Source organism: Lactuca virosa, chromosome 4 (genome assembly GCF_052849685.1).
Source record: "Lactuca virosa cultivar CGN04683 chromosome 4, Lactuca_virosa_CGN04683_v6, whole genome shotgun sequence".
NCBI classification, from domain to species: Eukaryota; Viridiplantae; Streptophyta; class Magnoliopsida; order Asterales; family Asteraceae; genus Lactuca; species Lactuca virosa.
The window spans coordinates 503,668,742-503,693,823 of NC_136429.1; the positions used below are offsets into that span (position 1 = coordinate 503,668,742).

The 25,082-nt window shown below is 39.3% G+C and overlaps 1 protein-coding gene across 1 annotated transcript; it reads left to right on the top strand.

The window, feature by feature from the left end:
- Window positions 1-1,223: 1,223 nt before the first annotated feature.
- On the top strand, window positions 1,224-3,416 carry LOC145109363 (proline dehydrogenase 2, mitochondrial-like). Its single transcript, XM_079046503.1, has 4 exons — window positions 1,224-1,973; window positions 2,075-2,720; window positions 2,797-3,037; window positions 3,106-3,416. The coding sequence occupies exons 1-4, from the start codon at window positions 1,410-1,412 to the stop codon at window positions 3,188-3,190; spliced, it is 1,536 nt and encodes a 511-aa protein (XP_078902629.1). The 5' UTR covers window positions 1,224-1,409; the 3' UTR covers window positions 3,191-3,416.
- The last annotated feature ends 21,666 nt before the right edge of the window (window positions 3,417-25,082 follow it).

A 25,082-nucleotide genomic window follows, 5' to 3' on the forward strand; every position in this document is an offset into this window, starting at 1 on the left:
ACCTGGCAATTTCAGACACGAAGACACGAATCTGTGAGAGACACGACACGACACGAATACATATTAAAAATTGAGATAAAGCTTATTTCTCATCGTGTAATCGTATCGTGTCAAACTCGTGCCTGACACATTTTCATGACACGAATACACGAATTGTCAGGTCTATCCATATTTGAACCTAACACTCTCTCTGTCTCTCTCTCTCTCTCTCTCTATATATATATATATATATATATATATATATATATATATATATATATATATATATAATTTTTGGCTATTTTTAACTAAAATATTAAGAATTTTGGTTATTTTAATAAATTTCTCTTTATTTGTTTATTTGTTATCAGCCTTTATCTTAAGATTATTTCAAAGTTTGTGAAACTTTTCTGAGTGTTCGATAAATGTAGGATGCACGGTTATACTTACCTTTTCTTTTTCCATATACAACTATCTTATATCTTTTAATAGCATACGTAACAAATTAAGTTTAGATATAGAACTAAATGTATTTTCTAAACAACAAATGAATCTAATTTCCGCTTCTTCATTCCATTTTTCCACATTTATAACATGCATTTGAACTTGATAAAATACCACACATGAGTTTTTACATATAAAGTACTAGCTACCCTAATAAATAGAATCCCACAATGTCAATTAGTTAAGACGATTTTTAAAAATTGTTGATTAAGTCAAATATGATTGAATCAAATTCTAACCAAGTCAAACTGTTTTAGACCGAGAAAAAGGCACAAAAGAAAAAAAAACAAGCAAAGATTTCTAAATATGATACCAAACAATCTAAATATTACTAAATAATTCTTAATCTATTTAAAAGACAATTCAAATAACCCCTAAACCTCTCAATTCACAAAATTATGGAAACTAAAGCATGGAATTTCCACAAAATTAGTTATTGGATTATAAAGTGGATTCACAATAGAAAAATCTCATAATATTTAGAAATTCCGATTTTTATATTAATTTAATTAACATACTTTCCATAATATCCATTAGTTTTTATTTATGGAAACTTTCCAATATTGGAAACTTTTTATTAACCTTAGAGAAACAACGGGCAACTTTAGTGTTTCTCACGAATTCATTAACCATTTCACCTCACAAATTTCCTACACAACACGAATCTCACGCGGGTCGGGTCATCATATCATCTTCTTGACCCGATAATTTGACCACTATAAATACCTCCAACAACACCTCAATAAAAGTCATCGAATAAAACACACACACAGTGGGTTAATAAATCCATATCATTTCTTTCCACAGTGCTTACATAGCTATTTAGCGATCTTGCTTTAGATCTTCTTCAGACCTGAGGCAAGATCACTTCATAGTTATTAAGCGACCTCCGCCGTCCGCTAACTACCACCACCACCTTCGCCACCATGGCGATGATAAAAAAAGATGTCTCCTTCAAATTACTCCGATCTGCTGTCCACCGTGTTAATGCCGCTTCACCTTCAAGATGCCATCAAGCTCAAAGAGCTACAACCAACGCCACCACCACCATCGTTTCACAAGCCCCACAACATGTTACCGCCGCTGTCGCCGGAAAAGATGGTGACAACATATTCAACTTTGACGACACGAAAACTTTGTTTGCCTCGGTTCCAACAGGGAAACTGTTGCATTCTGCGGCGACGTTGAACGTCGCGGCGGTGGAACCCATGGTGGATTTGAGTCTCTGGGTTATGAATTCAAAGTTGATGGATTTTCCATTGTTTAAAAAAGTTGTGATGGGGACGATTAAGTATACGGCGTATGATCATTTCGTGGCCGGCGGCGATACGGTTGAAACCGGTAAGACTGTTCGGAGGTTGTGGAATTCCGGTGTGAGAGGAATGTTGGATTATGGGGTTGAACATGCGGTTGATAACGAATCTTGTGATAAAGCTGCTCAACACTTGATCAAAACCGCTGAATCCACCCAGTCTCTTCCTCCTTCGTCTGTAAGTTTCTTTTTTATTCAAAAAGATGAAACTTTTGTTCGATTTTGATGTTCTTCTCAAGAACCCAGAATTGATATGAACTAAATTTGGACAAAAAACAGGTTGGATTTGTGGCTGTGAAGGTTACAGCACTCTGCCCAGTGTATCTGCTCAAGAGATTGAGCGATCTTCTTCGATGGGAACACAAGAACTCATCTTTCAAGCTTCCATGGAAGCAACAAACTTTACCGATATTCTCTGAAACAAGCCCCTTCTACCACACATTACAACAACCAGCACCATTGAATGGTGAAGAAGAAGATGACCTCGAATTAGCCCAAAAACGATTAATGAGGGTTTGTGAGAAAGCTTTTGAAGGGAACGTTCGCATTGTAATCGACGCTGAAGACACTGCAATTCAGCCTGCAATTGATTACTTAACATACTGGGCTGCGATTAAATACAACGAACCACAACGACCGATGGTTTATGGCACCATTCAAGCTTTCATGAAGGACGCCGGCGAGAGGATAACGATGACGAAAATCGCCGCCGATAAAATGAACTTGCCTGCCGGATTTAAGATTGTTCGTGGAGCATACATGTCGAGTGAAAGAGAGTTGGCTAACTCGTTGGGTGTTGAGTCTCCGATTCATGACACCATTGAAAACACACACGAATGTTACAATCGTTGTGCTGCGTTTATGCTTGATCAGATTTCAAAGCGTCCCGGAGGACTCATTCTCGCCACCCATAATCTCAATTCAGGTAAAGATTTCATTTCCCATTTGTGAAAATCATGAAACTAAACGAGATTCTGAACAAAATCTATGAACAATAACAGCAAGTTTAGCTGCAAAAAAGGCTCGTGAATATGCGATCGGAAAAGACAGCGGGAAGCTTGAGTTTGCTTCGTTGTATGGAATGGCGGATGCGATGACTTTTGCGTTGAGGAACGCCGGATTCCCTGTGAGCAAGTATTTGCCGTTCGGACCTGTTGATCAAATCATGCCGTATCTTCTCCGGCGAGCGGAGGAGAACAAAGGGATGTTGTCTTCCTCGGCTCTTGACAGACAACTGATGATGTAAGAATAAGAAATCATGCATCGGTTTAAGAGTTGTGTTTTGAATGTTTTGATTGTTGTGTTTACAGGAAGGAATTGAAGAGGAGGATGAAAGCTTATTTCACCGAAAAAGAGACCCAATACAAAGCTCGCGCAAACTCCATGGCTAACTGAAGAAGAATTCGGATGTTCTTGGATTGATGAAGCCTCTTTTGGCTATAACAACTCACAAATGTAACTAAGACTGTATAGTTGAAAAAAATGTGTAGAGGGTGAATTTATTTTATTTGTTTGCAATTTCTGTTTGATGTATATTTACATTTATTTTGTATTTGGAGAAATATATACATATTTATATATATTTAAAATCAAATAATATTGAGAATTTATTTATTAATAATTGGTTTTTTTATTGAAGTATAAAGTTATAATATCTAAATTGCTCTTGTAGTATAAATATGAAATCTTAGGTTGTTTTTATTATTTATTATTGATAATATGAGTAAATTAAAATTAATGAATGAGTGCTCAAAAATGTATTTTATGAAAATAATATTTGATCAAAATTTGCATGTTAAATAAATATATTTCTTATTCCTATGAAATATATTTTACATGTTAAAAATGAGAGAAAATGTCATTGTTGCCTAACGAACTTAAGGGAATGTGTGCGTGTAATGCCTTTCTTTTTCATATGTACCTATAAAGATTTGAACCAAATCGAAGGTACGTCTCTCGGTGTGTACACCTAAGTGCCAATGGTGGGGTTTGGAACCGGAAATCTAACTGAACAACCTCAAGAATGTCATCATTATGTGAGGGTGCTAATGGTGCGTACCATAATCCTATGTGGTACCCTTGTTAAGGAATGTACCTCAATCCTCTATCGGGGAAAATCACCATATACAATTGCTAGGATGTATACCTATGATAGGGGTCTACAAGTATCCCTAACATTGTTGGGGGAATCAAAGGGTTATGGTGGAGGATTCATGATGGATCACATAAGCTCGTTTTCCGGACTGATATTATGCCCGAGTTGCAAGAAAATAAATATAGAATAATCTAAAAGGACACTTGTGAATCTAGACACATAAACACAAGCCAATTTGCCAGAAGAATTCTAAGTTTGTTATATAATATAGAGAGAGCTCATAAGAGGATCATATAGCTCAAAAGAGGAGTCGTGTATATACTTGACAGATTAGGGTTTTATCTTCTAAATTAATTAATTGTATCACGAATTTAATGGCATAATTAATGATTTCCAAAACTGATGAGATTCGTCGATCTTACCATAAACACCTATTCTTCGAACATAATTTGATCTTATATATGCATGCACTCCGCATTCTTCGAACATATAATATAGACTACAAATAATAAGCCCCTTAGCTCACATATTAGTTTCAATTACATAAAATGTCTGGTGACACTAAAATCACCAACAAACACAACCACAATACGAGACATATGTTTATGTTGTAGTTATGCAGTATCATGAACGAATAACAAATGCATCTAACATTTATGAAGTCCCATCTGAAACTCCAATATGATTTTTTCATCTTCTACTTTCTCTTCTGAGTGCAGTAAAGAACGTGATGGTCCAGTTTTGTGGTAGTGACCATTAAACCCCTTCTCCACCAAGTATTGTAGACACACTCAAACAATATTCTCATCCGATAACTCATTAAAAGACTTAAATGCGTTATTTATATGTTCCAACTTAACCGGATCGTTTGGATAACCATATGAAACAATCGCAATCGAAAGTCGTAACTGGGATTCGTAGCGTCAAAAAAAAAACACCAAAAATGAAACTAGTAATAAGATAAAATTTCTTCCCCCCAAAGGTGAATTTTTACTCATTGATCTAAGAAACACATTTTGTTTACTACGTTTCGTGGGTTTTTAACAACTTATTTGCAAAACATATAATGCATAAACAAAGGGTTCCCTTCCATACCTGTAGGAATATTGAGTGTAACATCCCAAAAATCACAGGTAATAATTTCATTTTTAGGTCAACCAAAAACCATCAAGTATTCATATAAAACCATTCATAAGTATATCAATATGAAAATATTTATTAGAGTATAATTCCCAAAATCATAAAAATGTTGAACACGGGTGGATGCGCTGCAATCAAGTTGGGCCTTTCCCCTTCGAACCAGAAGTACCTGAAACATAAACTTAAACCGTAAGCACAAAGCTTAGTGAAATTCTCCAAAATACCACATACCATACGTACAATGGGTCTCCCCCGACATCCATCGGGCCTCGCCCGACATTGGGCCCCGCCTAGTACAGATCTTTCAATAAAATGTGATGAGCCCCACCCAACACATTCATCAGGCCTCGCCTGGCATCGAGCCCCGCCCGGTATACATACAAACACATACAATACATGTAAGAGTCACACAGACAGCTAGCATCCTAATAACAATAATCAATGGGCCGACATTGGTTCCTTCGACCCGCCAAATATTATGAGAAAACTCACCTCAATATGGTGATAAGCAATCACACGCAAGTTACTGTTACAACTTCTCCTCACACTGAACACATTCAAACCAACCCTAATCACTGTTTAGGTTAATAATCCACAACAAAAAATCGAAATCATAATCCTTCCCAAAAAGGGTAAAATACCCTTTTACCTTTCCTGCGCTAGGCGCAACAAGCCATGGCCTACAATGGCCCAAACTAACCCCAATGCCCAAAATGGCCCAACCTAACACTAATGCCCAAAATGGCCCCAACGGACTTCAGGTGAGTATGCCATGCATACCACCTTTACGCCCAGTGTACTACACTACGTTCGAGAGGGAAATCAGGCCAAGCATGTTATGCCCTGCGTACCTGGAAGGTACGCTCGACATACGCCTCAGAAGCCCAAATTGACTTTTAAGCACTTAATCCTTTAAGACCAAACATCCAACTCATATATCTTGTTCTTAGGAATGTCTTAAATGATAAAGTTGTCAACTTGATGCCTTTACATGGCTCAAAGAGGCTCAAAACCAATTTCTCACCATATTATGAACATCAACTCTTGCATGGTTGAGTTAAAGCCATCAAGATGCTATTTTTACGCATTAAGGACCTCAAGATGTACTATTCTAAGCTTCTTGATTAACTTATACTCACATGAATCAACTCAAGGGATGAAAATATGCCAAAAACCTAACAAACTAGATCTAAGAGATGAATCAACAAGGTTGAGACTTTATACCCCCAATAGGATGATCAAGGTGAGCAAGATCTTGATCTACAAGCTTCAAACCACCCAATGCTTCTCCAAAGAGTTCTTATTCCTTCAAAATGAACCAAACACACACTAACTCACTTAAAAGGCTTAATGCTCTTACAAAAGGGGGTAGGGTTTCGAGGGAAACTTCTTAGAGGATGGAGGTTGAGGATAAGGTCAACCTTAAGGGAGTTAATCAGGTTTTATAGGGTCGAAAACCCAAAAATTAGGGTATTCCCCTTAATCAAGTACGCCCTGCGCACTCTAGGTACGCCCAACGTACTAGGGGAAAACCATGTGTCCAAGTCTCGACATGGTATGCCTCGCGTACCTTAATTACGCCCAACATAATGGCCACATATGCAAAAATAATTAATGTAACACCCGGATTCCTAGAGGTATTTAAATAAAGTGTATTTTGGATTTTGGACGGATCATATCGTGGTGAAGGCATACCACAACGTGGCGATGGTCATTGTATCATGGGTTTTAAATGACCACCTCGACGTGGCGGCCTATAGCCACGGCGTGGTGGCGGTTTAATGAGAAACCCTAGTCTCTGGGGTTTATGCCCATATTTAAGGGAATGTGATGGCTAGGGTTGCTCACCCTCAACCTCCATCACACTCTCTCAGCCTCTAATCAAACCCTAACCTCCAAATTGCTTTCTACGCCTTTAGTGTTGATTTTTGGGTATTAGAAGAAGAAGAATGTGACATTTGGGCTTGGATTTAGTAAGGAACTCTTCTCATCTTCTTGTTGTGCATCTTCTGGACTTTTGTAAGTCCTCAAGTTCCATGCTTTTTGGTTTGTTGTGCATAGATCTAGGTTTCTATGCCTTATGCTTCATGTTGGGACATATTGGAATGATGGAATACCATAAAGTTGACAACTTTATGGATCCCTAGAGTCCCCTTTGGGGTTAGGCATGTTGGATCTTGAATTTCATAGAGTTTTGAACTCTTGCATGTGATCTTGGGCCTTTTTACTCTATTTTGACCTAATTTGAGTTCAAGACATGCATTGGACATGCATGTCTATAAAGCAACGATTTCTAATGGTTCATTAGATGAGAGAATTCCTTATGGGAAGTTTAAATGGTTGGTTTGATGGATTAAGAGCTTATTGCATTAAGTTGGTCTAAATAGTCACCACGACGTGGTGAATGGGTCACCACGACGTATTGGATGGCTGCCATGCGACCGTTTTTCCTATAGTCCCCACGGCGTGGCTGGAGCTAGCCATGACGTGGCGACTGGCTGAGTTGACTTGTTGACTTTTACCTTTGCCCAAGGTTTTGACCAAGTTCGACCTGAGGGTATTTTGGGCAATATTTTGAGACAATGTTACTATTTTTTGTATAGGTGACCCGTAGAGTTGGTACACGGAGCGGTGGTGTGATCAGCTATCTTTTCAGACTGCGAGGTGAGTTTCCCTCACTGAACTCGTGGGTCAAAGGCACCAATTCCGAACCTCTAGATTGTGTATCCTGGTTTATAGGATGTTATGATGTAATGATCTATTAGATCTGTATCCTGGTATATAGGATGTTTTTATGCGACAGTGATCTGTAGGTCTGCCGGTTTGTCTGCTGAACTGGTTATATGTATATATGTTGCTAGTTATTTATGTTATTGGTTATGTAAATGTCGACATGATATTGTTAGTCCCTAATTTGTCTGTGTATCAATCAGATCCGTTTGATGGTGCGGAATCCCAATCAAACGGATGATGTCAGATCAAATAGAAGAGAAGGAGAAGAAGAATAATATGAATCTTGTATAGTATTGATTAGAATGAAGATCCGGATACAAGATTCACACACACTAACACACACTCTCTTTTCTCTCTAGTTTCTCTCTTCTTCTCACGTTTTTCACGCAATTCCTCACACCCCTCACCCCTATATATACTGGACTGGGCCGCAAATTGGGTTTACGGCCGTAAACGTGTTTACGGCCGTAAACTCTGTTTACGGTCGTAAACATGTTTACGGTTGTAAACTCAGTTTACGGTCGTAAACTCACAACACATATACGATATTACATAACAATACAATTTCCTAGAAAAGCAAAGTATAAACCATATTTTTGACCCAACAATCTCCCCTTTGGTTTATAGCTTTCTTTTCTTTTCTCAAATGACCCAACAAGCTCCCCCTAAAAAGTAGCTAGCTTTCTTGATAATCTTCATTGGGAGTTTTGGCTTCAGCTTTAATCTTCGAATTCTTCACAGCTTCAAGATGAACATGATGAATCTTCAATAATTGCCTTCATCTTGAGCAGTTGGAATTTCTTCAGAATTTGGCATTGAACGTACATTGGGTGAGGAGGCTTCTTGATAAGATTCTTGAAAGATGGCGCTTTCAGCTTGAGAATCTTCAGAGAGAATATCAGAGAGAACTAAACTTCTAGATCACTTTAGCAGGTTCAAGATAGCAGCAGACTGATTGAGGAGGCTTCAATGCAATCCGACACATTATCTTCAAGTGCAGCTTCACCTTGCTTCTGGAGTTGAAAGATTGAATGTCGAAAGAATGATCTTTATTTCTTGCTCCTTCGAATGAGAATTCTTCGATACTCACGGATGAAGCCTTGGCTCAGAAATCTTCGACACAAACTCCATGAGTTTCATCTTCACCTGAATTCACTTTTCAAGACAAAACAAAACTAAAAGAAAACTTAGCACACAAACTAAAACAGAAACAATTTTTTTTTTTTTTTTGGATTTTTCATATTTTCTGAAAAAGAAATAAAACAGAAATAACACTATTTTTGGATTTTTATTTTTCTGATTTTTGTTTGTTTTAAAAATTTTTAATTCTCCCCTAATATTTAAATTAGAAGAAAACTATGAACAAATTTATCAAAAATAAAATGATATCTAACTTTAAGAATGATTTGGGATCAAAGTTTTTAGACAACCTTTATCCGCTTGTCGGTACCTTCTATTTTCACGTCTTTGTCTGGTCGATCGCCGGTATTGTGGTCCACTTAAGCACGAAAAATTGTGACAATTTTTAGGACATACTAATAATTGTAAGACAAAGTGATCATAAGTTCCTAGATACTATATCTTAAGGACCATTCAGCTGACGACGACCAGGGATATTGTTGTCCACCTAAATTGAGCAGCGAGATCTATAGACAATCTTTGAGTGTTCAATTTTAATTGTACTGGAACATGTTTCCCGCTTCCTGATATGCCCCAGTAATCAAGAACTTCCAGAGTACTCCTTACATCGGGTGAGCAGACAATCATTAAGAGAGAGAATGGATTCAGATTATTATTAATTATAGTTCTTAGAGGGATTGAGAAGTAGAATGGTGCATATACTGTGTACCAGGTCGGATTATGAGTCACGCAAAGGAGACAGTATATGGCTAACAGATAGGAAGAGTTTCACAGAAATAATATGCAGAGAAATAGATTTGCATATGTTGCTGTCCAGGTCGGATCTCTTCCAATCACGCAAAGGATGCAACATATGACTGACAGATAGGAAGAGAAAGAAAACGATTTTCTACAGACCTAACTCATCGGAATTTACCAGTCGCCCCATCAATACCGGAATTAAGGACATAATCCGTACATCGAGGAAAAGTTAATCCATAGTTCCAGATACGAGTTCTTTAATATGACCAGTAGATTCCCATATATATCTCCCTGCTCAACCTATCCGAGCGTCGTATTGTCAGGCTAAACGGATCTAACTAGGTCAAGATTTGTCAAGACTATGAATTTCTTAAGTTCAACTCTGCCTAGTCATGTCCATTTTAAAATCTTTCGTGCCTACCAACGCATCAAACCAGAGCATAGACACTTCAACTTTGGGTACGTTATGCAGACTTAGATTGCCTGTTATCACTTGATAATATCACTTCCCAAAACATCTCCCTCAAGCACATTTCATAACCAACATATTTTTGGATTTTTGAAATTTTCTAATTTTTGTTTTGTTTTTATTTCTCCCCCTAAATTTGTGCATAGGAGAGAAACGAAAGTAAATGCGCAAATTTAAACTATCCTAAAACAAAAATTAGTCTTTAAAGTGAATCAGCTTACAAAAAACTCAGGAGTATAGAGAAGAAAACTCAAACCGTAAGTCACCGATTGAATTTGCATCCAGAAGGTCTGAGAACAGCATGTGTAATCTCAGAACAGATCCAAAAATTCTTCACATCGTTAAGCACTAACCCCATGAGTGATCCCTTCCTTTCTTCCCTTCCCACAAAAGACACATACTCTCAAACAATGTTCTGAGTGTTGTACAGTTGAGAAATGTCTCCTATCATGTGCCTGGAACAGCCACTACCAACAAACCAAAGTCTGATGATATGCCTCCATAGCTGCTCCGACACAGAGCGGGATCAGTTGGTCTTTAGAACCCAGTCCATTTTGAAACTGGGTCGACCTATGTCATCCTTGCACGGTACTCTCTCCCATGACATATCCTGTTTATCACAAACAGAAGATGAAGAAATATTAGAGTCATTAGTTGATTTGGGAGAGTGAGCCTTTGGAACCCATTTGTAGTTGGGTTTAACCCATTTCTTTTTCGATTTGATGGGTGGCTCAGTACTTGCTTTTGAACTTGATGTCGGCCGTTGAGATGACTTTGATTTTGACTTCACGGGAGCATCTCTTGGATTTGGCTTCTTGGCCGGCATTTCCTTCTTGCCCTTGGGAGTTGGATTCTTGGCCTTCTGCGCGTTCCAGTCATCATGGTCTGAACGTGACCTTGAGGGGTTTCTTTTGGAGTATCTCCCTCTTGGCGCGTTCTTCCAGCCTTGTGCGTAGTAAGGAACGTATGCGCGATTTGGACAGTTTCTAGCAATGTGTCCAGGTGTTCCACAGTGAAAACATGTCTTTTTCTTCACTGTGAAGTTGTTTCTTCCTGTCCCTGGTGGCGTATCATTGCCTTGTCTCTTGCTTTTCCCACACGCACAGTTACAACAGGCACTCTGTTTCACTGGAATTGGTGGCCTGTATTTCTCAACAACAGGTTGATCAGAAGCAGCCGAGTTCGAAGCAACAGATTCAGGGCTCAAGGAGATGTTGGTTTGTTCAGTGGTTTTCTCCTTGTTCTCATCCTCTGCTACTTTACCTGTACATGAAGTGGATGTGCTAGAAACAGGAACATCAGTATTTTCAAACAAATAATCAAATATGTCAAAAAAATTTAACTCAACATGATCCGATGCAAAAGCATCAAAGGCATCACAAGATGTATCATCAACTTTATCATCATAAACAGAGGGTTGTTCATTGGAAACAGAAACATCAGGTTCAAGCTCAGTTTTGTTATCAGAAACAGAACCTTCAACTTTGTGACTTGACTGATCTATGGATTGATCTGCAGGGGAAGTAGAAACGTCAGTACTTTCAACATTTATAAACCCTCCTGTGACGAAACCAGATGGTTTTCCATAAACCATAAATGGTTCACTGGCAATCTCATCGTTAGACAAGGGTTTATACTGATATGTGTGATTATAAGGAGGAGGCACACTATCGTATCCCAAACCCTTAGACTGATTTCGTTTAAATTGCATGCAGTGATCAATCATGGTGGCAACTACCTCGCTTGATCCATCAAATTTTTGAAAAGCAAAGTTTGCAGAATCAAAATCTTTCTTTAATGTATCAAGCTCGGCAATTAGCGCATCATTTTGTCTTTTAACATAATTGTACAGTTCACATTTTTCACTGTATTCTGACTGAATTCTTCTAAAATCCTTTATTTTGGTTTCTAATTCAGCCATCAGGGGTTTCTGTCCTTTCCTGAGTTGATATCCTTCATATCTCAGGTCCTCAACTTCTCTTTTTAATAAATCAATTTGGTCCCGAAGAAATTTAATCGTAGTTTCACAAGATGGAGTACATAAAACTTTAGTGATTGAAACGTTTGAAGAACTCATTGTTTTTTTTTTTATTATTTTTTTTTAAATATGCCCTTTAACTAAAAACTCAAAAGTCAACCTCAAAAGTCAAATTTAAAAAGTCAAACTTAAAAATCAAACCGAAAAGCTAAATTTGTAAATTTAAAAGTCAAACAAGAAGGTCAAAGTTTAAAGTCAAAGGTCAAACTTTAAAGTCAAAGTCAAAACTTTAAGTAAAAAGTCAAAAATAAAAGTCAAAATTTAAAAACTAAAATTTTTGGTTGAAAATGGATTTTAAAAATAAAATTTTTGAATTTTTGGGTTAAAAATGACAAATTGCGAAATATGGAAGCGACTGGAAGAGGTTAAGTTCAAAAATTCGAAGTTAAGTCACAAGGGATTGGCTTGCTGAGTTGGTTAAGCGCGCTGACTTGTGAACTAGAGGTCCCGGGTTCGATCCCCGGGAACCTCAAATCGCGTGGATTTTTTAATGCGAAGCACTGATGCGAGGCTGCTGCGATGCGAGGATGAAGCGAGGCCGAGGATCCGAGGCGCGAAGGCGAGGACGTGGTGCGAGATGCGAGGCCGTAAACGTTGCTGACCGTAAACGCGAGCCGTAAACTCCGAGTCCTCGGACCGTAAACTCCGGACCGTAAACCCCGGACCGTAAACACGTTTACGGCCGTAAACTCCGAACCGTAAACTCCGGAAAACCCTAGCCGCCGCCGCCGCCGACCGTAAACACTTTAGAAATCGCTGTTCTTGACGAAAAACAGCGTTTTTGCCCCTTTTTGCTCCAAAACTCGATCAAAAACTCGTTTTTAGGAAAAACGCGAAGAAGAAACCCCCCTTATTTTGCCACGATCTATCCAAAAACGCAAGAATCCTTCAAAAATAAGATCAAATAAGCTCCAGATCTGACAAAAATGAGTGATACAATCCAAGCTCTGATACCAATTGTTAGTCCCTAATTTGCCTGTATATCAATCAGATCCGTTTGATGGTGCGGAATCCCAATCAAACGGATGATGTCAGATCAAATAGAAGAGAAGGAGAAGAAGAATAATATAAATCTTGTATAGTATTGATTAGAATGAAGATCCAGATACAAGATTCACACACACTAACACACACTCTCTTTTCTCTCTAGTTTCTCTCTTCTTCTCACGTTTTTCACGCAATTCCTCACACCCCTCACCCCTATATATACTGGACTGGGCCGCAAATTGGGTTTACGGCCGTAAACGTGGGCCAGGTCTTTGAGACTGTGCTGCTTTGTGCTGCCAGTCAACAGACCAGGGCATTCCACCCGAAAGGTTATGGGTCGGGGGTAGTTTAACCAAGAGGTTGTGGACCTAGTGTATATTGGCAACCGAAAGGTTGTGGGCCGGGGCATTCCACCAAAAGGTTGTGGGCCAGGGGTAATCCAACTGAAAGGTTGTGGACCCAATATATGTCTGGTTATATGTCTGTGTGGTGGTACTTTGGGGGGAACTCACTAAGCTTTGGCTTACAATTTCAGTTTATTGTTTCATGTACTTATATGACCGTGGCAAGGCGAAGGTGTGATCGTGCACACCCTTCGGATTTATGTTATTTTGGATATTTGGAACACTCTGATTATTGAATAACACTTTTGAAACAATGGTTTTGTAAACATTTATGGTTGTTGGGATGTTTTTGAAAAATTTAAATTTACTATGATTTTCTGGATTTTACAAGTTGGTATCAGATCCCTGGTTTGAGAGAATTGGATGAACATTCGTGTGAGCCCATACTCAAACTAAGGAACTGGAAAAGTTTTTCAATTTTTTTTTAAAAGTAACCAAGGATGGATGCAATGTGTACGATCAGCCAGAGCAAGAAGTTGATGGGTTTTTTAGCATTCTAACACTCCTATGGTGTACATGCAACCCTAGAAACCTTGGATCTATGTTTGACTATGATACATGCAAATAATTATTTTTCCAAGGTTCTTATCCTATCTAGCATGGCATGGGGAACTTGAATCAAATAAAGCTAGTAGAATTACTTACCTTGTAGTTGTAGTTGATTGCTTGGAGTTTTAGAGCCTAGCACCAATAGTGTGGATGCCTCAAATGGAAGTCACAAATCACCACAAACTTGGAACTTTGAGAGAATAGTAATCACCTTCTTGAAATCGGCCCTCTTACTTTACTCACCACAACTCGTGTGATTTCAAGAACCAAAGCCTCCTTTATATAGTGCGGTGGATTAGGGTTACATTTATGTAAACCCTAATACCCATGTCTTTTCATTTCCATGAGATCCATGGGTTAAAGCTCCATGGAGTATCCATGGACTTTCCATGCAAGCCTAGCCCATTCCAAATAAGCATTATCCCACACTATATAAATACAAGAGCCCATATTTAATTAGTCATACTTTTGATCTCTAAATTAATTCTAGATTAATTATAGATCAATACTAATTAAATAATATGATTTTATATTAATATATTAGGACTTATAATATATTTAATAAATCATAACTTATACTATTCTCAAACGATTATCCATAAATTGTTCGGGTGAAGTGCAACCCAAATGGACCATGTCGGTTCGGGTCAAGTACATACCAAATATAGTTATGGACTTAGACACTATATCCAACAGTCTCCCACTTGGATAAGTCTAATAACTATAGTTTCAAGTATAACTTCAGGAACCGATCAGCAATCGTAGCTCTTTAAACTGTGTTGAACTATGAAGCGCCATTTTAGATAAGTGATCATATAATCCTCTGTTCTAGATATCAGCCGGACAAATACATGGAACATGGTCTTGCTTATTGTCCAACATTTGTTTCCCGATTTCCGATTTGTTTGACATAGAACTTAACTGAACACATCAATTTAGTTCTGACCGGGCCTGGTACATAGGTCAAAACAAAATCATCGAGGGGCCCAGATATCGCTTCTAATCCTAGAAGGAACAGATAAACTTCGACTCATATGTTTGCTCTACTACTTGTTGAATTACACACAAAAGCACGGTTTATAACATCGAGTTACCAATGCGTTTTCGTGCAATCAATGCATAACCAACTCATAGGCAACAAATCATATCTCTAGGTTTGAAGACTTATATGATATTACCGTCTCACGATCACTCGAGATAAATTCCATGAAGTGATACAAGTGAGCGTGGGTTGAATCCAATACTCAGAACTTATGAGCACTCATGAGTGCTGTAGCCCCGCTTTGTCTAACATCTTAGACCTCTACAAGCCAACCCATGACAATCTTGATTCATATCTACTTCCAACATATGACCGACTGTGGAGAGTTTGAATAATATGATATAAACCATAACATAATTATTCTGGAAGTCAAAACATGCAAAAAGAAATAATAGTAAACGATTGACAAGAGATAGCAACACTTTACTCATAAATAACAGCTTTTATTTATCATCAAATATCAATTACATTTTACAAATTTCAAAATTATCTAACTACTAAAACTAATATCATCCTTCAGCCCTATGCTCCGAGCATGCTGGAGATGCTTAGCCCGAGTCAGTCCCTTCGTGCGGGGATCTGCTGGGTTCTCATCCGATGATACCCTCTTTGCCACGAGGATTCCTTCTTCTATTCGATGTCTAATGAAGTGATATTTTCTGTCAATGTGTCTGGATCTCCCATGATCTCTTGGTTCCTTGGCTAAGGCAACCGCACTATTGCTGTTACAGAAAATCTCCATTGGCTCCTTTATAGCTGGTACAACTCCAAGGTCTCCGATGAAGTTCTTTAGCCATATAGCCTCCTTTGCTGCCTCGCTTGCTACTATATACTCTGATTCACAAGTGGAATCAGCCACTGTCTCCTGCTTGGAACTTTTCCAAGTAATTGCCCCTCCGTTTAGAGTAAAGACCCAGCCCGACTGAGAGCGGAAATTATCCCTGTCAGTCTGAAAGCTAGCATCACTGTACCCTACAACTCTCAAGTCCTCACTGCCACCGAGGGTAAGGACCCAGTCCTTAGTCCTCCGTAGGTACTTGAGGATATTCTTTACCGCAGTCCAGTGTGCCTTGCCAGGGTTCCCCTGATACCTGCTAACCATGCTCAAAGCAAAGGCTACATCAGGTCGAGTACACGTCATAACATACATGATCGATCCTACAGCTGAAGCATAAGGTATTCGACTCATTTCTGCTATCTCAGCCTCAGTACTAGGGCTTTGTGTCTTACTCAATCTGGCGTTACTCTGGATGGGTAACTCTCCTTTCTTGGAGTTATGCATGTTGAACCTTTTCAACACTTTATCCACATAGGTGCTTTGACTAAGTCCAATTAGTCTTTTACTCCTGTTTCTCAAAATCCTTATCCCTAGGATATAGGCAGCTTCTCCAAGGTCCTTCATAGCGAAACACTTCCCAAGCCAGGACTTTACTTCCTACAGGGTTGGGATGTCATTTCCTATGAGTAGTATGTCATCCACATACAGTACCAAAAAGCTGACCATACTCCCACTAGCCTTGATATAGACACAAGATTCATATTCACTCCTTGAAAAGCCAAATTCTTTGATTTTCTCATCAAAGCAAAGATTCCATCTGTGAGGTGCTTGTTTTAATCCATAAATGGATTTCTCGAGCTTACACACTCTACTGGGGTACTCTGTACTGACAAAACCCTCTGGCTGAACCATGTAAACATCTTCAGCCAACTTTCCATTAAGGAAAGCGGTTTTGACATTCATTTTCCATATTTCATAATCATGAAATGCAGCAATGGCTAACAGAACCCTAATAAACTTAATCTTGGCCACTGGTGAAAAGGTCTCATCATAATCAACTCCCGGAGTTTGAGAATAACCCTTTGCAACCAGTCATGCCTTATAAGTGTGTACATTACCATCCATGTCGGTCTTCTTCTTGAAGATCCATTTGCACCCAACTATCTTACGATCAGGTACATTGTCAACCAAGTTCCAAACTTGATTGTCATACACGGACTGTATCTCGCTATCCATAGCCTCTTTCCATTTAGCAGCCTCAGGGCCTGCCATGGCTTCCGTGTAGCTGTTAGGCTCATCCAGATTTACCAGTGTGTTATCACTGATAAGTGTCTCACCTTCTGCAGTAATATGAAAACCATAATAATGCTCAGGTGCATTCCTAACTCTGGTGGAACGCCTCAGAGGTATAGATTCTTCAGTCGGCTCAACAGGAGTTTTCTCCTCAGGTTGAGGGCTATGGTTTGAGGTTCCTTCACCACTTGACTCTTGAATTTCCTCAAGGTCAATTTGCCTCCCACTGTCTCCTTGGCTCATGAATTCTCTCTCTCGAAAGAATCATCTTCTTGCTACAAAGACCACATTATCACTGGGTCTGTAGAAGATGTAACCAAAGGATTTTTGTGGGTAGCCGATGAAAATACACCTTTCGCTTCGGGGTTCGAGATTATCGTGAGTCTCGTGTCTCGCGAAAGCCTCACAACCCCAAATCTTGATGTGGTCTAGATTGGCAACTTTTCCAGTCCACACCTCGTGAGGTGTTTTGGCAACCTTCTTTGTAGGGACTAGATTAAGGATATGGGCGGCAGTCTCTAAGGCATACCCCCAAAATGAGATTGGTAGCGAAGCTCGACTCATCATGGAACGAACCATGTCCAACAAGGTCCGATTGCGCCTCTCAGCTACACCATTCAACTGTGGTGTCCTAGGAGGTGTCAATTGTGAGACAATCCCACATTCCTTAAGATAGTCAAGGAACTCAGTACTAAGATACTCACCACCACGATCGGATCGAAGCATCTTAATGTTCCTGCCCAACTGATTCTCCACTTCTTGCTTAAACTCTTTGAATTTCTCAATGGTTTCTGACTTATGCTTGATCAGGTAGACATATCCATATCTACTAAAATCATCAGTAAAAGTCACATAGAACCGATTAGCATCTCTTGTGGCGGTTCTGAAGGGTCCACACACATCCGTGTGTATGAGGTCCAACAAACCTTCACCCCTAGCACAAGTGCCAGTAAAAGGTGACTTTGTCATTTTACCAAACAAACAAGATTCACAACTATCATCTGACTTTAGGTCAAATGACTCCAAGACTCCATCCTTTTGGAGTTGGCCTATGCGTTTCTTGCTTACATGTCCAAGACGACAATGCCATAAGGATGCTTTATCTAAGCTAGTGGAAGAGTTAATACACAATACATTATTTCCTAGATTATCTACAACAGATACAGTTTCATACACGCCATCACAAGGTAATGCTTTAAAATAAAGAACATTATTAAAGAAAGCATCAGTACTACCATTATTATTATCAAAATAAAAGGTAAAACCTTGTTTATACAATGCATGAAAGGAAATAACATTTCTTGCCATTTCTGGCGAATAATAACATTTATTCAAATCTAATGTAAACCCACTATTTAGCACTAAGGAATAAACTCCTATCTTGGTGACAGGTGAAGCTTTCCTGTTTCCCATGATCAAGTTTATCTTTCCCTGCTCCACATTCTCACTTCTTTTTAGTCCCTGCAAATCACAACATATATGAATACCACAACCTGTATCAAGGACCCAAGACTTATAATGAGGTGAGTTATTAGACAATATAGTGTATATACCTGCATGGTTGGGTTTTACTTTCCCATCCTTCAAATCTTGCTGGTACTTTGGGCAGTTTCGCTTTTAGTGCGACTTTTCATGGCAATAGAAGCATTCAGCCTCATTAGGGTTAGCAGAAGGAGTGACAAAACCTTTCTTGGTTTTGCTTGAAGAGGAGCCTTCAAGGGTCTTACCCTTGGTACCCTTAGAAGGGTTCTTTCTCTTCTTCCCTTTGCCATGCCCGATGCCAAGACATTGGCCGCAGTTGGAGTAGGAGTAGGAGTAGTAACAACCGACTTACCCTTTAGACCACTTTCGGCGGTCTTCAAGAGTCCTTGAAGTTTGCTGAGGGTGACTTCTTCCTTGTTCATGTGATATGTCATGCGGAATTGATCATAACACGATGGCAAGGAGTGCAAAATGATGTCTATTGCTAACTCCTCAGGGAAGTTCACATTCAGCTTCAGTAAACGGTCCACATACCTTTGCATTTCTGCACGTGGCCCGTGATGGGTTCACCATCCTTCATTCGGGTTGTTATCATGGAGGAGATTATTTCATATCGCTCTTGACGAGCACTTTGATGGTAGCGGTCCATCAAGTCCTGGTGCATCTCAAAAGGATAATAATCCTCATAGGACTTTTGGAGCTCGGCTGTCATGGTGGCCATCATGATGCATGCCACTTTTGTAGCATCTCTTTCATGTACCTCATATTCAGCAAGCTCTTCAGGAGTAGCAGTTGGCTCGGGTACCTTCAGCTCCTTGTCGAGAACATATTCTTTGTTCTCATACCGAGTGACCATCCTGATGTTTCTGATCCAATCTGTAAAGTTGGACCCATCAAAGATGACTCTCCCACAAAGATTCATGAGAGAGAAGGAGCTAGTAGGGTTTGAGCCAGAAGCATTGTTATTGGAAGACATCTGAAAAGAAGAGGGAATAGATTAGATTTGATATAGAGATAGTCCTTAACAAAACACCCAAATGTAATATTAAGGCTAGGACCCAACACAATATTTTATAACTTAGAAGAGGGATGTCGTAATCTAAGCTATAAGATATTTGAAGGTAGGTGAATGACGATTCACCAATTTCCACCATGAAAAACGAAATATTTAATTAGGTTTTAATTTGTTTAGAAACTCCTAGATTCTTTGAGATTCATTTAACTTTCTTCAATGGCATGTTTCAATCTCGAGTGTGCCCTTCAAGTTTTGTGACTGGGATGCCGAGGATCACAAAACAAGGTGTGAAGTAACCATGCAAATTACTTGGTACCCTTAATGTATTACCCCTCAATCGATGTGCCGGTTAACCACACACGCTCCATCGATACTATGATAAAACATTAAGTCAGCCTTTACCTACCTTGTTAAGTTCAAGTTAGTGTGCTGGTTAACCACACACGCTCCACTAACGACTTAAACAAAGTGTAAAGTGTAATTTCATGGATTATCACCTTATTCACATTTTCCTAAAATAACTAAGATTGGGAATTCAATAAAGTTTAGTTACTTTAGTATTATCATTATACTTTTAATGAGAATTTATAAGTCCTTGTCCTACCCGTTCGGGTAACGACCCTCCACCGATCAAGGAAGCGGTGGGTGATAGTGGACACCCATTAAGTTGCCATTTTATAGGCAACAACCTTATACCCCCCTTATAGACCGGCTTCGTGAATGAGGCGTACTAGCGGTAAGACGACTTGATCTTATACATATATAAATATTATTAAACTTATAATATTATAAAGTATAAGGGTTGAATTTTAACTTTTAAAATTCTAGGGGTTGGAACTAAAGTTTTTAATATGACTTTACATGTTCCAAAACATGAGGGCAAGTTTTGTAAAATTTCAAAACTTTTCATTTCTCATAACTTATGAGTTAATGGTTATTAAAAATGAAGACTCTTCATTTTTTGTAACCTATGTGTTCTTTTAATGGTTATTTATAAATGTGACTTTTGGTTATCCATAACTTAAGAACTAGTTATGGACTCCATTAAAACACATAAAGATCAAGAATTAATCTAATCAATTCTTAGCACATAATTTCTATGATCTTCTAAACTCATATGTTTATGAATGTTCATATCAAAAATTTCAAGAATCGTAAGTACATATACAAAACTTGAAATTTTGATACGAGCTTTTGAACAAAACTTCGATTTTCAAGTTTTTTTTTTGGTATCAAGTATCAAATAAACAAACCAGGCTCTGATACCACTGATAGGTTTTTGAGCATTCTAACACTCCTATGGTGTACATGCAGCCCTAGAAACCTTGGATCTATGTTTGACTATGATACATGCAAATAATTATTTTTCCAAGGTTCTTATCCTATCTAGCATGGCATGGGGAACTTGAATCAAATAAAGCTAGTAGAATTACTTACCTTGTAATTGTAGTTGATTGCTTGGAGTTTTAGAGACTAGCACCAATAGTGTGGATGCCTCAAATGGAAATCACAAATCACCACAAACTTGGAACTTTGAGAGAATAGTAATCACCTTCTTGAAATCGGCCCTCTTACTTTACTCACCACAACTCGTGTGATTTCAAGAACCAAAGCCTCCTTTATATAGTGTGGTGGATTAGGGTTACATTCATGTAAACCCTAATACCCATGTCTTTTCATTTCCATGAGATCCATAGGTTAAAGCTCCATGGAGTATCCATGGACTTTCCATGCAAGCCTACCCCATTCCAAATAAGCATTAGCCCACACTATATAAATACAAGAGCCCATATTTAATTAGTCATACTTTTGATCTCTAAATTAATTCTAGATTAATTATAGATCAATACTAATTAAATAATATGATTTTATATTAATATATTAGGACTTATAATATATTAATAAATCATAACTTATACTATTCTCAAACGATTATCTATAAATTGTTCGGGTGAAGTGCAACCCAAATGGACCATGCCGGGTTGGGTCAAGTACATACCAAATATAGTTATGGACTTAGACACTATATCCAACAGAAGTATACCCCAAGTTACCACACTTTATTTGTTATTGATGATTATGATAGAACTGCATGCTAGTGATAGGCTAGTGATCTCTAGGGATTGCATGATAGAATTGCTTGATATATGATGCTTGACAGCGTAGGAGGACTTCTTGTATGTTAGATGAAATCGACATCATTACTCTAGTTTATTAGTGTGTGCATCACAGTCTTACATAACTATGATCTTATAGCCTTTGAATGTTTGATTTAGCCTTAGTTCCTGTTCTTATCTGATGAAGGGCTTAGGGTAGGGTCAAGTATTCGACTATTTATAGGATCCAATGTTATGTATGATTAGCATGCACGAGTTGCTACAGGGTTGGTGGAAGTTTCACGATTGAGTATGTGTAGGTAGCAGGCCTGTTAAGGAATGATTAGCTACTCTCGAGATAGCGAGGATAGGATATATGTGTATCCTTGTAGTGCATTTGTTGTCGGGTAGTTTGTTATGATACTTAGAACAAATACGAGTATATCTGGAAAGTAGTGTGGGCCCGTACTACTGAAAACACAGGACCCGTACGTGTAACAAGGGAGTCACAAACCCCGAGGGTTTAGTCGCTCTATGATGAATGTATAATATGAGTAGTGGCATTTTCTGATGTATCTGTTGGTTCTTTTTTAGTATGGTGTTCACGAGAGGATCTGGATCAAGATCTAGAGCGAGTGGCCAGGATAGGTTGTGGTTGATTGAAGATCAGGTTCGTGAGATGATTGTTGCTGAGGTGGATACTGCAATTCGGAGTTCTATCCTGGAGTTTGGGTCTATCAAGATCACCATGATTGAGATATTCGATGATCGCTATGCTGCATTGATTAAGGCTGTTGATGCTACTGTAAACACCGCGGCTATTGTTGTTGTAGGGGTTCGAGGGAAGAGAGCTTTCTAGTACCAAGACTTTGACAATACGAAGCCCCTTGAGTTCGATGGGGTCACATAACCGATTGAGGTGATGAGGTGGTTGTCTGATGTGGAGGGATGTTTCTTCACATTCTCTTTCCCTGCTGACCAGAAGGTTAAGTGCGCCCTGAACCTTCTCATGTTGGGGGCGAAGGATTGGTGGAGATTGATGATTGGTACTTACACTCCTGAGTAGAGAGCTGCTGTTACTTGGGAGCAGTTCTCGGAGATGTTGCGTACGGGATACGTTCCCTTGGTGGAAAGGGAGAGGTTGGCCCATGAGTACTTAGATCTGAGACAGACGACTGAGACGGTGACGAAGATCACCAAGATGTTGAATGCGAGGGCTCTTTCCTGCCCTTCTGTCCCCCAGATCTAGAATCAGCGGGCTTGAACCGCTTTGCAGCAGGTTGAGACTGAATAGGAGCCTGCCTCAACTCCTTCTCCTGAATCTCTATCTCAATCTATCACCTCCTCACGGCATCCTAAAACTTAGCAACGGTTGCATAACACTGGGTGTACATGAACTACCGTATATCCGTCTTGAGCATGCTCAAGTACTGAATCATTTTAGTCTGCTCCGAAGCAACAAACTTATGCAAAGTGCGGCAAGGTTCATGATGGTGTTTTTCAATCTTCATCTGGATGCTACAAATGTGGCAAGGAGGGGCATTATGCCAAGGACTATCGTCAGCAGGACCCAGTACCAAGTATGATGATTTGTTATTACTGTGATCAGGTGGGCCATGTGAACGCCCAATATCAGTTGCTCGCGGGTAGGATCACGCAGGTTCCACCGCCAACCACTCTAAGGATCACTGATGGACGCTAGATTAGGACGGAGCCCCGAAGGGCTTGAGGTCCTGCTTTCCAGCTCACTGCAGAGGAGGCCAGGGCGTTGCCATACGTCGTTACTAGTATGTTTCTATTTATTATTTTGTCATATATTTTATGGCATGCTTATGTTTTTGGTTATGCTTGGTGTCTTCTTAGTGATATCTTTGCCTGCTCTTGTGATTTTTGACTCGGGTGCGAGTCGGTCCTTTGTATCTCAGTCCTTCAGTAGGAATTTTGGTATGGATCTCAGAGAGTTGGAGTGTTTGCTGTAGGTTTCTATCGCCAACGAACATGGGATTTCTGCATCGAGTGTTTATCAGGGTTGTGTCTTGGAGATTTTTAGGGTGCCTTATCCGATTGATTTGATACCTATTCCCATGGTAGATGTGTGCATAATTGTAGGGATGGACTGGTTGAGTAGATTTGGGGCTATGATTGATTGTGAGGCTCAGCAGGTGGTAGTTCGGACCCCAAGTGGGGAGAACTGGTTATTTATGGAGAGGTTACCAGGATTTGGTTAGCCTTTCGTTCTACTTCCAGAGATCCACTGTATATTCAACATGGGTGTATGGGTTATTCTGCATATGTGGTTGATACTCGAGCTGGGAAGTAGATTTCGGTTTCAGATGTGCTTGTGGTGAGAGAAGTTTACAGATGTGTTCCCGGAGGAGTTACCCGGTGTGCCTCCTGAGAGGCAGGTTGAGTGTTGGTTTCGGGTATAACACCCGTGTTCCAGATTGGTTAATCCTTTTGGCGTCAAGGACTAAAGATGGAGTTTTGAAGAAAACTGTGTGCCACGACGTGGTGCAAGGATGCCCACGATGTGGCCATGTTGGAAAGGGACGCGTTTTTTATGGAGCCACCACGGCCTGGCAGCTGTTCAAGCCCAGCCCCATATATTTTTTGGGTTTCTTCCATATTTAAGCATCTTAACCCCTATTCTAGGTCATCTTCTTCAGCCATCGTCCCTTCATTTCGAAACCCTAGCCTTTCTTCCATGGAAATGAGCTTGGTGGCTTGATCTTGAGGTTAGTCTTTTCTTTTGGTGAAACTTGAAGAAGAAAGAAGTTCATCTTGGTGCACGGAAGCAATGAGGAAGCTTGGATCCAACATCTTCTTCACATTTATGAGTTATTGGAGGTATTAAGTTCATATCTTGACCTTTGTGTTTCTTGTTTGATGTTTGGGCCCATTTTTGGATGTTTTGGTCTCATTCTTGGATACTCTTGGAGTTTGAAGAGCTTGATATGGTTTTCTCATGGTCATGAACTTCTGAGTTAGTGAGAAAAAGGTCTTAGCTTGAGCGTTCTTGATCCTATGCTTGAGTTTTGGTCATATTAAGTGCTTATTGGACCTAGGGCTAATGATTTTACCTTTGGATGAGGTCCTAATGGATAAAGTTGGAAACTTTATCCACTAAGTCATTGAGAAGGAGTAGATTTGAAGTTTTGGATTTAGATCTGTAAGGATAAAGTGCCTAGTGAAGAAATGGCGCTTAAGACAGTTGCCACATCGTGGCAGAATTTAAAACCTCGACTATTTTTTCCTGGCATAGCCACGATGTGGCCAAGGAAGGCC

Coding starts and splice junctions, on each gene's coding strand:
- LOC145109363 (XM_079046503.1), top strand. CDS start 1,410: ATGGCGATGATAAAAAAAGATGTCTCCTTCAAATTACTCCGATCTGCT. Junction 1,974..2,074: donor AGTCTCTTCCTCCTTCGTCT/GTAAGTTTCTTT, acceptor GACAAAAAACAG/GTTGGATTTGTGGCTGTGAA. Junction 3,038..3,105: donor CTTGACAGACAACTGATGAT/GTAAGAATAAGA, acceptor TTGTGTTTACAG/GAAGGAATTGAAGAGGAGGA.